Source organism: Coregonus clupeaformis, chromosome 15, assembly GCF_020615455.1.
Source record: "Coregonus clupeaformis isolate EN_2021a chromosome 15, ASM2061545v1, whole genome shotgun sequence".
Classification (NCBI taxonomy): Eukaryota; Metazoa; Chordata; class Actinopteri; order Salmoniformes; family Salmonidae; genus Coregonus; species Coregonus clupeaformis.
The window spans coordinates 43,931,366-43,948,978 of NC_059206.1; the positions used below are offsets into that span (position 1 = coordinate 43,931,366).

General features: G+C 44.1%; 1 protein-coding gene across 5 annotated transcripts in view; it reads right to left on the minus strand.

Moving 5' to 3' along the window:
• Positions 1-17,613, minus strand: part of LOC121582376 (lysine-specific demethylase 2B) — a 41,431-nt gene that overhangs the window by 15,098 nt on the left and 8,720 nt on the right. For all 5 annotated transcript variants that reach the window (XM_041898120.2, XM_041898119.2, XM_041898116.2 and 2 more), the window contains exons 7-12: positions 17,039-17,132; positions 16,473-16,626; positions 16,165-16,280; positions 11,795-11,921; positions 8,566-8,987; positions 5,943-6,029 (exon numbers count right to left, since the gene is read on the minus strand). In XM_041898120.2, the coding sequence (XP_041754054.2) occupies positions 5,943-6,029; positions 8,566-8,987; positions 11,795-11,921; positions 16,165-16,280; positions 16,473-16,626; positions 17,039-17,132 (1,000 nt within the window). The remainder of the gene's footprint in view (positions 1-5,942; positions 6,030-8,565; positions 8,988-11,794; positions 11,922-16,164; positions 16,281-16,472; positions 16,627-17,038; positions 17,133-17,613) is intronic.

The following is a 17,613-nucleotide window of genomic DNA, read 5'->3' on the forward strand; positions in this document are numbered from 1 at the left end:
AGGGAGGAGTACAGGCAGGCAGTGCAGCCAATGGGAAGACCATATGCAGATAATGTATTTGAAAATGTGCAGGGGAGCCCCTCTTCTTCCAGTTAGGAGAGAGAATGCAACTGGGGGATATTCATGAGCAGGATCACTGGGAAGGAAAACCAGACCAGTCCAGCCAATAGAGAGACAGATGGGGTTTTATTACCAAAGGTGCACACAGAGCGCGCAGAATCACCGCCTGGCATTTAAAGGGACCGACGGGCAGGAGGAGCAGATGTATATTCTCAAAATCTAGCACAATGCAGAGATCTGCTATTGTGTCCCAATCACACTGCTCTGTGAGTGATTGATCTAGTCTGTTGCTTTCCTGCCTGCCCGCTGCAATCAGTGGATCTGGATTTGATTGCTCTGCTCTGGCATCTACTATATTTCCAGCTGTACTGTAGTTGCTTAGAACTTAACATGCAATACAGGAAGTTAGAGAAGATTAAAGGGCTCCACACAGACCATGTTCAATTATGCTGCCATTCCTTCCCCATTCTGTCTTAACGCAGCAGTAGAAATTATGTCTTATGAGATGCAGTGACACAATTTAGCATTTTTGGACCTGCTACAAATGGATAAATCAGACTTTTTGTCAAGCTGGTCAGTATGCCTAGATCATCCATAACGTACAGTTATGAATATAACTAATGTTCCCTGAAGGAGGGAACAAGGTACAACATACCAGGAAGAGTCAACGACCGATCCTATTCACCTGAATCAAGCTGAAATCACACCCAGCCTTCCTGGCTATAATACCAGGGCTTGCATCCATTTTCTCAATTCAGTATCGCTCTTCAGCGAGCCCAAACCCCCTGACGGCGTGGGCCCAAACATGTTATACCTTGTTCCCTCCTTCAGGGAACAGTAATTATATTCATAACTTTATGTTCCCTTTCATTCGGTGACTCGATATAACATACTATGGGGACAAACAATCACGTCCCAAGCCGGCTCAGAGGGTACCAAACTAGTAGGCCCACGGCAGCCCAAGCACACACAGGTTCCACCGACTCCATAACGGGGTAACAGAAGCCACTTATCAGAGCCTCATATAAGGAACCAGAACCTGCTGCAACTTGGCTATGCACACTGACATGCTGCTACTGCAGCCCAAGTCCCTAGACCCCACGATTCCAAGAACAATACTTACCTTGCAAGCGTGAAATGTCAGAACTCGCACAAGGAACCGCAAGTCCAAAACAACAGAACACCTGTCGTAACTTTGTAAAGCGCACACGTGCGATGCATTGCATCGACCAGAGTCGATGAATCACATCAGCCCAAGGCTCAAACCCACAGGAAGCCTGCATTGACCCGGAAACAGTGTACTCGCGTGCTGCCACGGCACCCAAGGCTCAAACCCACAGCGAACTGTGGTAACCTGTATAAAGTGCAACCTGCGCGCTGCCTAAAACCCACTCCTGGACCCAGCCATAAGAACACTATGAGCCACACTGGGAGCAGCTACAGTGGGGAGAACAAGTATTTGATACACTGCCGATTTTGCAGGTTTTCCTACTTACAAAGCATGTAGAGGTCTGTAATTTTTATCATAGGTACACTTCAACCTGAATAAGTCACACAAAAAAGGTATTGTTTCTTATGCTGGGCGTCATTCACAAATTATAATATATAAATTCACAAGTGATAGGCTAATATTGTCACCCATCAGACTATTCTTGATTTAATCTTTACATATACTAAATAATATACAGTGGAGAGAACAAGTATTTGATACACTGCCAATTTTGCAGGTTTTCCTACTTACAAAGCATGTAGAGGTCTGTAATTTTTATCAACAAAAATCCAGAAAATCACATTGTATGATTTTAAAGTAATTAATTTGCATTTTATTGCATGACATAAGTATTTGATACATCAGAAAAGCAGAACTTAATATTTGGTACAGAAACCTTTGTTTGCAATTACAGAGATCATACGTTTCCTGTAGGTCTTGACCAGGTTTGCACACACTGCAGCAGGGATTTTGGCCCACTCCTCCATACAGACCTTCTCCAGATCCTTCAGGTTTCGGGCTGTCGCTGGGCAATACGGACTTTCAGCTCCCTCCAAAGATTTTCTATTGGGTTCAGGTCTGGAGACTGGCTAGGCCACTCCAGGACCTTGAGATGCTTCTTACGGAGCCACTCCTTAGTTGCCCTGGCTGTGTGTTTCGGGTCGTTGTCATGCTGGAAGACCCAGCCACGACCCATCTTCAATGCTCTTACTGAGGGAAGGAGGTTGTTGGCCAAGATCTCGCGATACATGGCCCCATCCATCCTCCCCTCAATACGGTGCATGCTTCACGGTTGGGATGGTGTTCTTGGGGTTGTACTCATCCTTCTTCTTCCTCCAAACACAGCGAGTGGAGTTTAGACCAAAAAGCTCTATTTTTGTCTCATCAGACCACATGACCTTCTCCCATTCCTCCTCTGGATCATCCAGATGGTCATTGGCAAACTTCAGACGGGCCTGGACATGCACTGGCTTGAGCAGGGGGACCTTGCGTGCGCTGCAGGATTTTAATCCATGACGGCAAAGTGTGTTACTAATGGTTTTCTTTGAGACTGTGGTCCCAGCTCTCTTCAGGTCATTGACCAGGTCCTGCCGTGTAGTTCTGGGCTGATCCCTCACCTTCCTTATGATCATTGACGCCCCACGAGGTGAGATCTTGCATGGAGCCCCAGACCGAGGGTGATTGACCGTCACCATTTTCTAATAATTGCGCCAACAGTTGTTGCCTTCTCACCAAGCTGCTTGCCTATTGTCCTGTAGCCCATCCCAGCCTTGTGCAGGTCTACAATTTTATCCCTGATGTCCTTACACAGCTCTCTGGTCTTGGCCATTGTGGAGAGGTTGGAGTCTGTTTGATTGAGTGTGTGGACAGGTGTCTTTTATACAGGTAACGAGTTCAAACAGGTGCAGTTAATACAGGTAATGAGTGGAGAACAGGAGGGCTTCTTAAAGAAAAACTAACAGGTCTGTGAGACCCGGAATTCTTACTGGTTTGTAGGTGATCAAATATGTATGTCATGCAATAAAATGCAAATTAATTACTTTAAAATCATACTATGTGATTTTCTGGATTTTTGTTTTAGATTCCGTCTCTCACAGTTGAAGTGTACCTATGATAAAAATTACAGACCTCTACATGCTTTGTAAGTAGGAAAACCTGCAAAATCGGCAGTGTATCAAATACTTGTTCTCCCCACTGTATATCCAAGTGATAAAATCTCACAAAAGGTATTTGGGGAACCCCAACTTGTTGTGCACAGTTATCACCAGAGGTGGGACCAAGTCACTATTATTCGAGTCACAAGCAAGTCTTAAGTCACAAGGTCCAAGTCTCAAATCAAGTCCCAAGTAGAACAGGTAAAGTCTCGAGTCAAGTCCAAGTCATGCATTCTAAGAGCAAGTCAAGTTTTTTCAAGTCAAGTAAAAAAGAAAAAATCTATACATGCAATGACTTGTTCAGCTACAAATCGAGACCTTGGGACTACAAGGTTCTGACATTGTCAAATTAGTTAGTTACATATAATAGATCTTTAGATGGTTCTTCATACAGTATGTCTGTGAAGTTAATTTTTGAAAAAGTACATTTTAAGTGAAAAATTAGAAAGTTCTATCTGCATAAACCCATTTGAACTTGCCGCTATAAGTTTCCATCTGCAATGCAATCAAGCCTGAACAAATACAGACGGACCAATCATAACACGTCTTTGCCATCTCCCTTTAAGTATGGTCTAGGCTAGTCTAGCCAGCAATAAATGGCATGCAAGCAAAAAAGCAACTGTCAGAAAACTTAAAGTAAATGATGTCACATCATTGTTCAATGATGGGTATCGTTCCTTTTCATTTTGAAACAACATGCCCTAGAGCATGGTCGGAGGTTCAAACCCGGCTGGTTAGCCTTTTTGAACTTCCTCTTACGACTGGCCATTTTACTCAAGCAAGGAAGCACTGGCTACAAGCAGAGCAGAAAGTAGTTGGCTTTTAGCAAACACAAAAACCATACCAAGGCCCCAGGCCCAAAACTTGCAACATCTAGGGGGACGAGTACTCTCTCCCCACTAACAGACACCTAAGTCGGAGGCGAATCTCGTAGCCTTCATGTGCTTGAAAAGTTTACAAATTGCGACCTGAAGAGCAAAGAATTAAGGAAATGGATGCGGCATACATTGGCTCATTGGCCGTGATTTCAGATTGCTTCAGGTGAACAGGATTGATCGTTGACTCCCCATAGTATGTTATACTGAGTGACTGACTGAAAGGGAACCTTTTATCATTTAGCGCAAAGCTCTTGCTTGGTAAACAAGAACACTTAAAAACAATGTTAATTATCCAACAGACCCAGCTGTGACATGAAGATGAGGAGCAAAACATGGAGAATCTCATTGTCTTCCTCATTAGGCAACTCTGCAGCCCGCTAAGTCGATTTTATGGAAATAAGTACAGCCTCTGCTCTAGGGAAGGAGAGAATGAAGTGAGAGAGAGTGACACACACACACCAGAAATAGGGGAGAGGGGTAAGTTGAGCCATTTCTTACATTCAGCATCACTCCTAAGCACACAGCCAAGACAACGCAGGAGTGGCTTCGGGACAAGTCTCTGAATGTCCTTGAGTGGCCCAGCCAGAGCCCGGACTTGAACCTGATCGAACATCTCTGGAGAGACCTGTAAATAGCTGTGCAGCGAAGCTCCCCATCCAACCTGACAGAGCTTGAGAGGATCTGCAGAGAAGAATGGGAGAAACTCCCAAATACAGGTGTGCCAAGCTTGTAGCGTCATACCCAAGAAGACTCAAGGCTGTAATCGCTGCCAAAGGTGCTTCAACAAAGTACTGAGTAAAGGGTCTGAATACTTATATAAATGTTATATTTCAGTTTCTTAATTTTTAAGCAAAGAAATAATAAAAAAAGGTTTTTGCTTTGTCATTATGGGGTATTGTGTGTAGATTGATGAGGGGGTAAAAACAATTGAATCAATTTTAGAATAAGGCTGTACCGTAACAAAATGTGGAAAACGTCAAGGGGTCTGAATATTTTCCGAATGCACTGTATAGTATTCTTTCTAACAAAGATATCTGCATACATTTCAGGATGTTGTGTATCCCTGGAAATAGTCAGAATTCATGTAAACAATCGTTTTGAAAACATAACTTGTCCCAAAAAATTGTCTCTTGGAACAACTTACCCTGGGTAATTTGCCACCTTCAGATTTCTGTACTGAATGAAATATTACACCATGTCCATCTTTATTTCCCAAACACAATTCAACACAATCACTTTTAGTCTTTTAATACTTTAAAGCATATTTTAACAGCGCTTAACACCTAACAAATACATTGTACTTTTTTAACACTTAACATAGGCCAGGCCCTGCTGTTACCTCATATCCCAGCGATAATGACTTGCATTAGACCTGGGAAGAAAACACTTCAAATATGCTAAACTTGCCATTGGCTCAACTTAACCTAGGGCAAACATTTTGACTATATTAACCCACACAGTTAAAAGGATGCGCTTTCATGCTAGGTTTAGGACCTCATATTGAAGCTTATATAGACCCCAACTGATGTATAGAACAATCTTCAAATTATCTACTTTGGTTTAGATAGAAGCATCATGAAACCTCTAACAAATGAAAATCAGTTTTTTGGACCTAACTTGTTACCACTTTTCCCATGTGATTTCTTCCTTCACAGACTCCATGAAATGAGGACCTCTTCCTAAATATTTGGTCAAATTGTTAATTTTCTGTATGGTTTCCTAGAAACAAGGGTGGCTCAACTTACCCCACTCTCCCCTAGGACATGATCCCTACTTCACTGGTCCAAGACAGAGAGAATGAGGACAGGCAGGATATCAGATGAAAGAAACAATACTGAGGAAACAAACATGCATTCTCACCTTGGCAGACTTCTTGGGCCAGAACACCACAGGTACTCCAGTAGCAGCCATTTTGGGATCATCGTCTTCATGTTCCTTCAAGACAACCTGGGGAACGGATAGAAGAGTAAAGTATGTTCCTGTGTTTTGTACTTGTACATCCAGATATACACTACCATTCAAAAGTTTGTGGTCACTTAGAAATGTCCTTGTTTTCGAAAGAAAAACAATTATTTTGTCCATTAAAATAACATCAAATTGATCAGAAATACAGTGCAGACATTGTTAATGTTGTAAATGGCTATTGTAGCTGGAAACGGCAGATTTTTTATGGAATATCTACATAGGTGTACAGAGGCCCATTATCAGCAACCCAGCAGTCCTGTGTTCCAATGGCACGTTGTGTTTGCTAATCCAAGTTTATCATTTTAGAAGGCTAATTGATCATTAGAAAACCCTTTTGCAATTATGTTAGCACAGCTGAAAACTGTTGTGCTGATTAAAGAAGCAATCAAACTGGCCTTCTTGAGACTAGTTGAGTATCTGGAGCATCAGCAATTGTGGGTTTGATTACAGGCTCAAAATGGCCAGAAACAAATAACTTTCTTCTGAAACTCGTCAGTCTATTCTTGTTCTGAGAAATGAAGGCTATTCCATGCGAGAAATTGCCAAGAAACTGAAGATCTCGTACAACGCTGGGTACTACTCCCTTCACAGAACAGTGCAAACTGGATCTAACCAGAATAGAAAGAGGAGTGGGAGGCCCCGGTGCACAACTGAGCAAGAGGACAAATACATTAGTGTCTAGTTTGAGAAACAGACGCCTCACAGGTCCTCAACTGGCAGCTTCATTAAATAGTACCCGCAAAACACCAGTCTCAACGTCAACAGTAAAGAGGCGACTCCAGGATGCTGACCTTCTAGGCAGAGTTGCAAAGAAAAAGCCATATCTCAGACTGGCCAATAAAAAGAAAAGATTAAGATGGGCAAAAGAACACAGACACTGGACAGAGGAAGATTGGGAAAAAGTGTTATGGACAGACGAATCGAAGTTTGAGGTGTTCGGATCACAAAGAAGAACATTTGTGAGACGCAGACCAAATTAAAAGATGCTGGAGGAGTGCTTGATGCCATCTGTCAAGCATGGTTGAGGCAATGTGATGGTCTAGGGGTGCTTTGGTGGTGGTAAAGTGGGAGATTTGAACAGGGTAAAAGGGATCTTGAAGAAGGAAGGCTATCACTCCATTTCGCAACGCCATGCCATACCCTGTGGACGGTGCTTGATTGGAGCCAATTTCCTCCTACAACAGGACAATGACCCAAAGCACAGCTCCAAACTATGCAATAACAATTTAGGGAAGAAGCAGTCAGCTGGTATTCTGTCTATAATGGAGTGGCCAGCACAGTCACTGGATCTCAACCCTATTGAGCTGTTGTGGGAGCAGCTTGACCGTATGGTACGTAAGAAGTGCCCATCAAGCCAATCCAACTTGTGGGAGGTGCTTCAGGAAGCATGGGGTGAAATCTCTTCAGATTACCTCAACAAATTGACAACTAGAATGCCAAAGGTCTGCAAGGCTGTAATTGCTGCAAATGGAGGATTCTTTGATGAAAGCAAAGTTTGAAGGATAATTATTATTTCAATTAAAAATCATTCTAACCTTGTCAATGACTACATTTCCTATGCATTTTGCTATATTTCTTATTCAAACTCATTTCATGGAAAACAAGGACATTTCTAAGTGACCCCAAACATATATATATATATATATATATATATATATATATATATATATATATATATATATATATATATATATCCATCCATAAAAATGATGCCAGCTGATTCATGATTTCGACTGGTTGAGAAAAGCTGTCTGCCTGTCTGTCTGTCTCGTCCCGAGATAATGTCTAGATGCTTTTTATAGTGGAGATCAAGTTTATAAATTGCCTGGCTGGGCTGATGAGACAGTGAATTGCGCAGTGAGATGGAACAGATTAAATAGGCATTTCAACGTCATAGCTTTAGCCGGTGGTAATTTGTGGAATAGACACCAGCTGGAATGCGGTTTTAACCAATCAGCGTCCAGGATTAGACCCACCCGTTGTATAGACACAAATATCATCTACACTCAACGGAACATGACACATAATACTGTATGGCTTACAGACTTCATATTCACTCTCTTTACATTATGAATACCAGACTTGTAAACACAGACAAATAAACACAAAGAAGCAAATATAGGCCTCCTACACATTCACAGATGTTTATGATAGAACTATCTCCACCCCCGTCTGTTGCAATTATCATAAACTGAGGGCCCATCTGCTGAACCTGTGAGACACTCACATAATCACACACACAGATCCCCATCCTATTGGCAGCAGTTTCTCCTATGGACAGAGCTGTAATTGCTGCAAATGGAGGATTCTTTGACGAAAGCAAAGTTTGAAGGACACAATTATTATTTTTATTAAAAATCATTATTTCCTATGCATTTTGCTATATTTCCTATTCAAACTCATTTCATGTATGTTTTCATGGAAAACAAGGACATTTCTAAGTGACCCCAAACTTTTGAGCGGTAGTGTATACACAAGACAGAAAATACATGAGAACTAAGTTGGATGAGGCACATACCTTCATGTCATCCAGCAGGGCCTGGGGGTCCTTGATGCCATCTGGAACACACTTCTTATTTTCGGGGAGTGCTTCCAGTTTCTCCACAAGGGCCTTGAGGCCCTTTAGTTCAAACTCAGTCAGATGAGTCCATTTACTCGGAGACTCTGAGACTGGCGAGGCAAAGGGGGTTTTGGGGAACTCTGGAGGCTGGGTGGAGGTGGGGATGCAGCTGTCTTCAGAGTCATTGGACAAGGCAGCTTTGAGGTGCTGAGGGCCGCTGGGATTACCCTTCCTGTTATCAGGAGAGCAGGGATCATCAAATGCAGACCGGTCACCCTGTTCACCTCGTCCCTGCTGCGTCTCGCAGGAGTCCTCCTCGTCCATGTCCTGACTCCGGGAGTCAGAGGAGGGGCTCTCTGTGCTCATCTTAGTCTCCAAGTCTGAGGAAGAGAAGGAGGATGAGCAAAGACGAGGGAACCAATCTGCTGTGTAACCATTGCGGTCAGATTATAATTTCAGTCACTTTCATCATGCTATTGTGGTCCTCTGTAGCTCAATTGGTAGAGCATGGCGCTTGTAACGCCAGGGTAGTGGGTTCGATCCCCGGGACCACCCATACGTAAAAATGTATGCACACATGACTGTAAATCGCTTTGGATAAAAGCGTCTGCTAAATGGAATATTATTATAATATTATTATTATCATCCTCATTTCTGTGAGAAGGCAATCTCACTGATTAAACAGATGTGTCATATCATTGGCTCTTTCCAAAGGATAAGAGCATTACCCACTTGTGAGTGGTAATCGACGGGGCTGTAGGGGAGCAGGTTGAGAGATTCAAGTTCCTTGGTGTCCACATCCAACAAACTATCATGGTCCAAACACACCAAGACAGTCATGAAGAGGGCACGACAAAGCCTATTCCCCCTCAGGAGACTGAAAAGATTTGGCATACAGTGAGGGAAAAAAAGTATTTGATCCCCTGCTGATTTTGTACGTTTGCCCACTGACAAAGCCATAATCAGTCTATAATTTTAATGGTAGGTTTATTTGAACAGTGAGACACAGAATAACAACAAAAAAATCAAGAAAAATGCATGTCAAAAATGTTATAAATTGATTTGCATTTTAAATGAGGGAAATAAGTATTTGACCCCTCTGCAAAACATGACTTAGTACTTGGTGGCAAAACCCTTGTTGGCAATCACAGAGGTCAGACGTTTCTTGTAGTTGGCCACCAAGTTTGCACACATCTCAGGAGGGATTTTGTCCCACTCCTCTTTGCAGATCTTCTCCAAGTCATTAAGGTTTCGAGGCTGACGTTTGGCAACTCGAACCTTCAGCTCCCTCCACAGATTTTCTATGGCATTAAGGTCTGGAGACTGGCAAGGCCACTCCAGGACCTTAATGTGCTTCTTCTTGAGCCACTCCTTTGTTGCCTTAGCCGTGCGTTTTGGGTCATTGTCATGCTGGAATACCCATCCATGACTCATTTTCAATGCCCTGGCTGAGGGAAGGAGGTTCTCACCCAAGATTTGACGGTACATGGCCCCGTCCATCGTCCCTTTGATGCAGTGAAGTTGTCCTGTCCCCTTAGCAGAAAAACACCCCCAAAGCATAATGTTTCCACCTCCATGTTTGACGGTGGGGATGGTGTTCTTGAGGTCATAGTCAGCATTCCTCCTCCTCCAAACACGGCGAGTTGAGTTGATGGCAAAGAGCTCGATTTTGGTCTCATCTGACCACAACACTTTCACCCAGTTCTCCTCTAAATCATTCAGATGTTCATTGGAAAAACTTCAGACGGGCCTGTATATGTGCTTTCTTGAGCAGGGGGACCTTGCGGGCGCTGCAGGATTTCAGTCCTTCGCGGCTCAGTGTGTTACCAATTGTTTTCTTGGTGACTATGGTCCCAGCTGCCTTGAGAACATTGACAAGATCCTCCCGTGTAGTTCTGGGCTGATTCCTCACCGTTCTCATGATCATTGTAACTCCACGAGGTGAGATCTTGCATGGAGCCCCAGGCCGAGGGAGACTGACAGTTCTTTTGTGTTTCTTCCATTTGCGAATAATCGCACCTTCTCACCAAGCTGCTTGGCGATGGCCTTGTAGCCCATTCCAGCCTTGTGTAGGTCTACAATCTTGTCCCTGACATCCTTGGAGAGCTCTTTGGTCTTGGCCATGGTGGAGAGTTTGGAATCTGATTGATTGATTGCTTCTGTGGACAGGTGTCTTTTATACAGGTAACAAGCTCAGATTAGGAGCACTCCCTTTAAGAGTGTGCTCCTAATCTCAGCTCATTACCTGTATAAAAGACACCTGGGAGCCAGAAATCTTTCTGATTGAGAGGGGGTCAAATACTTATTTCCCTCATTAAAATGCAAATCAATTTATAACATTTTTGACTGATCATGTCTTTGTCAGTGGGCAAACGTACAAAATCAGCAGGGGATCAAATACTTTTTCCCCCTTACTGTAGGTCCTCAGATCCTCAAAAAGTTCTACAGCTGCACCATCGAGAGCATCCTGACTGGTTGCATCACTGCCTGGTATGGCAACTGCTCAGCCTCCGACCGCAAGGCACTACAGAGGGTAGTGCATACGGCCCAGTACATCACTGAGGCCAAGCTTCCTGCCATCCAGGACCTCTATTCCAGGCGGTGTCAGAGGAAGGCCCTAAAAATTATCAAAAGACTCCAGCCAGCGATACCGGAGTGCCAAGTCTAGGTCCAAAAGGCTTCTTAACAGCTTCTACCCCACAAGCCATAAGACTCATGAACAGCTAATCAAATGGCTACCCGGACTATATGCATTGTCCCCACCCCCTCTTTTACGCTGCTGCTACTATCTGTTTATCTCTGTTTATTATCTATGCATAGTCACTTTAACTCTACCTACATGTACATATTACCTCAATTACCTCGACTAACCTGTGCCCCCGCACATTGACTCTGTACCGGTACCCCCTGTATATAGCCTCACTACTGTTATTTTACTGCTGCTCTTAAATTTTTCACTTAAAACGTATTTTTTCTTAAAACTGCATTGTTGGTTAAGGGCTTGTAAGTAAGCATTTCACTGTAAAGTCTACACCGGTTGTATTTGGCGCATGTGACAAATAACATATGATTTGATTTAATTACAACAAGAGTGCAAGGCAAGGCTCCCCATAAGAGCTCTCAGGATAGAACCAGTATTCATAGACACACTCGGGGTTAAATAGCGCCATTAGCTGGGCTCACTCACCGATTAGCAGAGGCTCTCTACGGAACTCCGGAGTGAGATGGGAACGCTTGGTCAGACAGTGCACGTACCTCTCCAGGACATACCAGCACATCTCATGGTAGAATGGGTAGCGGAACTTGGAATTAACCTGAAACGAGTTTGGAAAGAAACTTTCACAATCTGAGAGAACAAAAGGCTTAATAAAAAGACAACGAGAGTAGTCATTACCATGTTTAATCTCCTACAATTTTTTCCCTCCTGAGATGTGTGCTAACCTGGTGGCCAACAACAAGAAACGTCTGACCTCTGTGATTGCCAACAAGGGTTTTGTTTTCAAAAGTGATGATCATTTCCTTTCTCTAACACCATTTCTATCTTCAGGTGTAAAAATAGAGCGAACATAACGTGCCCAGCCCTGGGGAGCATATGAAACTGTCGCTGTTGTTTTGCTCATGCCTCTTCTCCAGCAGAAACAAAAATAGTACTGTACTACCTGCAAAGCTGAAGCTTCCTACCAGCTATCCATCATATCTGAGAAAGCCACATTCAACCAAGTATCCATATAAATCGCAAAGCCTGCAGGACTTGCATCCATATCATTACAATAACTACTCTGATCATATTATTGTAAAGAATATCAGAATAAGGAGGGTGAAATCTTTCTAGGCATCCCTCTGTATAGGTCATACAGTACAAACACATGCATACACACAAAATCAAATCAAATTCTATTTGCCACATGCGCCGAATACAACAGGTGTAGACATTACCATGAAATGCTTACTTACAGCCCTTAACCAACAACACATTTATTTCTCAATAAAAATGTAAAATAAAACAACAAAAAGGTGGAGAAAAAAAGAGCAGAAGTAAAAACAGTAGGGAGGCTATATACAGGGGGGTACCTGTGCAGAGTCAATGTGCGGGGGCACCAGCTAGTTGAGGTAATATGTACATGTGGGTAGAGTTAAAGTGACTATGCATAAATAATTAACAGAGTAGCAGCAGCGTAAAAATATGGGGTGGGGGTGGGGGGGCAGTGCAAATAGTCTGGGTAGCCATGATTAGCTGTTCAGGAGTCTTATGGCTTGGGGGTAGAAGCTGTTGAGAAGCCTTTTGGACCTAGACTTGGCGCTCCGGTACCGCTTGCCGTGCGGTAGCAGAGAGAACAGTCTATGACTAGGGTGGCTGGAGTCTGACAATTTTGAGGGCCTTCCTCTGACACTGCCTGGTATAGAGGTCCTGGATGGCAGGAAGCTTGGCCCGAGTGATGTACTGGGCCGTACGCACTACCCTCTGTAGTGCCTTGCGGTCGGAGGCCAAGCAGTTGCCATACCAGGCGGTGATGCAACCAGTCAGGAGGCTCTCGATGGTGCAGCTGTATAACTTTTTGAGGATCTGAGGACCCATACCAATTCTTTTCAGTCTCCTGAGGGGGAATAGGCTTTGTCGTGCCCTCTTCACGACTGTCTTGGTGTGTTTGGGCCATGACAGTTCGTTGGTGATGTGGACACCAAGGAACTTGAAGCTCTCAACCTGTTCCACTACAGCCCCGTCGATGAGAATGGGGGCGTTCTCAGTCCTATTTTTTTCCCGCTGTGGTCCACAATCATCTCCTTTGTCTTGGTCACGTTGAGGGAGAGGTTGTCATTCTGGCACCACACGGCCAGGTCTCTGACCTCCTCCCTATAGGCTGTCTCATCGTTGTCGGTGATCAGGCCTACCACTGTTGTGTCGTCGGCAAACTTAATGATGGTGTTGGAGTCGTGCCTGGCCATGCAGTCATGGGTGAACAGGGAGTACAGGAGGGGACTGAGCACGCACCCCTGAGGGGCCCCCGTGTTGAGGAGCAGCGTGGCAGATGTGTTGCTACCTACCCTTACCACCTGGGGGCGGCCCATCAGGAAGTCCAGGATCCAGTTGCAGAGGGAGGTGTTTAGTCCCAGGATCCTTAGCTTAGTGATGAGCTTTGAGGGCACTATGGTGTTGAACGCTGAGCTGTAGTCAATGAATAGCATTCTCACGTAGGTGTTCCTCTTGTCCAGGTGGGTAAGGGCAGTGTGGAGTGCAATAGAGATTGCATCATCTGTGGATCTGTTGGGGCGGTATGCAAATTGGAGTGGGTCTAGGGTTTCTGGGATAATGGTGTTGATGTGAGCCATGACCAGCCTTTCAAAGCACTTCATGGCTACAGACGTCAGTGCTACAGGTCGGTAGTCATTTAGACAGGTTATCTTAGTGTTCTTGGGCACGGGGACTATGGTGGTCTGCTTGAAACATATTACAGACTCAGTTAGGGACATGTTGAAAATGTCGGTGAAGACACTTGCCAGTTGGTCAGCACATGACCGGAGTACACGTCCTGGTAATCTGTCTGGCCCTGCGGCCTTGTGAATGTTGACCTGCTTAAAAGTCTTACTCACATCAGCTACGGAGAGCGTGATTACATAGTCATCCGGAACAGCTGGTGCTCTCATGCATGCTTCAGTGTTGCTTGCCTCAAAGCGAGCATAGAAGTGGTTTAGCTCGTCTGGTAGGCTTGTGTCACTGGGAAGCTCGCGGCTGGCTTCCCTTTGTAGTCTGTAATAGTTTTCAAGCCCTGCCACATCCGACGAGCGTCAGAGCCGGTGTAGTACGATTCAATCTTAGTCCTGTATTGACTCTTTGCCTGTTTGATGGTTCGTCGGAGGGCATAGCGGGATTTCTTATAAGCGTCCAGGTTAGAGTCCCGCTCCTTGAAAGCGGCAGCTCTACCCTTTAGCTCAGTGCGGATGTTGCCTGTAATCCATGGCTTCTGGTTGGGGTATGTACGTACGGTCACTGTGGGGACGACGTCATCGATGCACTTATTGATGAAGCCAGTGACTGATGTGGTGTACTCCTCAATGCTATCTGAAGAATCCCGGAACATGTTCCAGTCTGTGCTAGCAAAACAGTCCTGTAGCTTAGCATCTGCGTCATCTGACCACTTTTTTTTTATTAACCGAGTCACTGGTGCTTCCTGCTTTAGTTTTTGCTTATAAGCAGGAATCAGGAGGATACAGTTACGGTCAGATTTGCCAAATGGAGGGCGAGGGAGAGCTTTGTATGTGTCTCTGTGTGTGGAGTAAAGGTGGTCTAGAGTTTTTTTCCTCTGGTTGCACATTTAACATGCTGGTAGAAATGAGGTCGAACGGATTTAAGTTTCCCTGCATTAAAGTCCCCGGCCACTAGGAACGCTGCCTCTGGATGAGCGTTTTCCTGTTTAGTTATGGCCTTATACAGCTCATTGAGTGCAATCTTAATGCCAGCATTGGTTTGTGGTGGTAAATAGACAGCTATGAAAAATATAGATGAACTCTCTTGGTAAATAGTGTGGTCTACAGCTTATCATAAGATATTCTACCTCAGGCGAGCAAAACCTCGAGACTTCCTTAGTATTTGATTTTGTGCACCAGCTGTTGTTTACAAATATACACAGACCGCCACCCCTTGTCTTACCAGAGTCAGATGTTCTATCCTGCCGATGTAGCGTATAGCCCGCTAGCTATGCTGTCCATGTCGTCGTTCAGCCACGACTCGGTGAAACATAAGATATTACAGTTTTTAATGTCCCGTTGGTAGGATAAGCGTAATCTTAGGTAATCTAATTTAATTTCCAATGATTGAAGATTGGCTAATAGGATTGATGGAAGAGGCAGTTTACTCGCTCGCCGTCGGATCCTTACGAGGCACCCCAACCTACGTCCACGATATCTCTGTCTCTTTCTCCTGCGAATGACAGGGATTTGGGCCTTGTCGGGTGTCATACATAATATTTGATCAACATATGAAGCCCTTGGGAGTTTGTGTGAAAAGATGAGATAAACAAATAGGCCTACAGGCTTGTCCCTCTTTCCTGGCTGCTAATATGAAACAAGCTCCATGACTCATTTCAGTCCTTGTAGAGCTGTATTCTGATTAAACAGGCACTCCTGTCACAGACTCCATTTCCACATGAATATGGATGGCATTTTTTATAAAAGCAGGGGGGAAAAGCCCTCATTCTCATCTGCAAACCATTAGCATATCAGTCTGCTTCTCAATTGGATGGTAAATGCAAATGACTGCACATTCAGCACTTGTGTGCCTTACGGTGTTACATTCCTGCCCAGTCCCATTCCAATCCCTAGCTTCTTTCATATTACTTCACCTATCCTGTTCAGATCTGTAAAAACCAAAAGAGGTATGGCTGAGGAAGGGCCTATTCAGTTCTCACACTCATTGACGCAGCAAACTAAGTGACCTTGACTTGTTTGTATGAGGTACGGCTGTTTCCCCATCCATCTTCATTGTAGAGACACAGTTTAGATTTACTAATGGTCATAGCTGGAGTGAAGCGTCAGTAGTAGGACACCTGTATGACAGCCTACCTTAGTCCTGTTCTCTATCTCATAGATGGAGAGTTGCATGGGAATGTTAAAGCTGTGCAGAATGTTGCCGCCGAACACCAGCGTGTCCTCAGGGGTGTAGACTGCATGAATCCAGCCTGAAACAGGACAGCCAGCCAAACATCATGAGAACCAGCTGACCCACTGAAAACATAGACAGACATAGCATGCCCAAACATGTCCTCAAACACATGCTTGAATAAAGCAGTGCATGTACTGTATGGTTTGTTACGATAATCTTAACGATAATATGATAGGAATACATCAAAACTCAATGCTAGGCAGTTCACCAGAGGGGATGAAGAAGGTGTAGCCCTGTTTCAGCTCCACCCTCTGGCAGCCATCTGCACGGTCTCCCAGGAAGATGTCATTCTGCTTGCCTGACAGAACCCAGTCCTCATACAGGGCAAGGTTATGAGGCGTCGGAGGCACCAGCCAGAACACCTGAGGACAGGACAGGGTGTGAAAAGTTGGGGATGTAGCTTTGGTAAACATCTAAAACAAGGGTGATATTTCTATGTTAACAGTACTCAAGGTTACATCTTATATTAGAGAAGTCAGCACATTTCGTAGATTTGACTATCCTATCACAATGTTTCTCTTCCTCTTCTTGCTCTAGCTTGACCTTTGCCAGTTTATATAATGAGATCCCTCAAAGGCGTGCATACGGACACCCTAGCAACAATCCTGTGACTTCTGCAGCCATCGTTGAGACAAACAGGGGACAGGTTAATTTGTAGCGCCTCTACAGAAATCTGATACATATACAGTACCAGCATTGGGGGAGGGTACACCAGAGACTCAGGTGGATGCACTGATGTTTGTCACATACTATAAAAAAAATACATGAACTTACCTTCCCTCCCTTGAAAACGTGATACCACACAGACGTGCCCCCGAAATCAATATGGAAGTCAGTATAGCAGCCCTTCACGCTCATCAAACAGTACCTACAGAGGAGAGATGAGAGGGATGGATGAAGAGACCCTGCATCTGCATAGTTATAATGAACCTGAGGGACCATATAAAGACCATAGGTTAGATACTGAGCTGAATGAACATCATGAACAGAAAAGGGTAAATAAAACGTGCAGTATGGTCACCAAGTATATAAAATAAACATTCAGTGAGCACATTTTTGTTCACTGTTCTTATCCCAGAAACTATACAGAAATTATAGCATTGCAACAATCCAGTACATGTTGTACAACTGAATATGGAAGCTATTTGGGCGAAAATGTCTGATTTATTCCTTCGAAACAAGCAGTTCAACCAATTTGGAACAACCCCAATATCTGGTTGAAATTCGCTACATCTACCAATACTGTATTCCAACCAACAACAAAAATAATCTATAACCACAAATGGGCTAAGAGAACACACACACACACACACACACACACACACACACACACACACACACACAATACC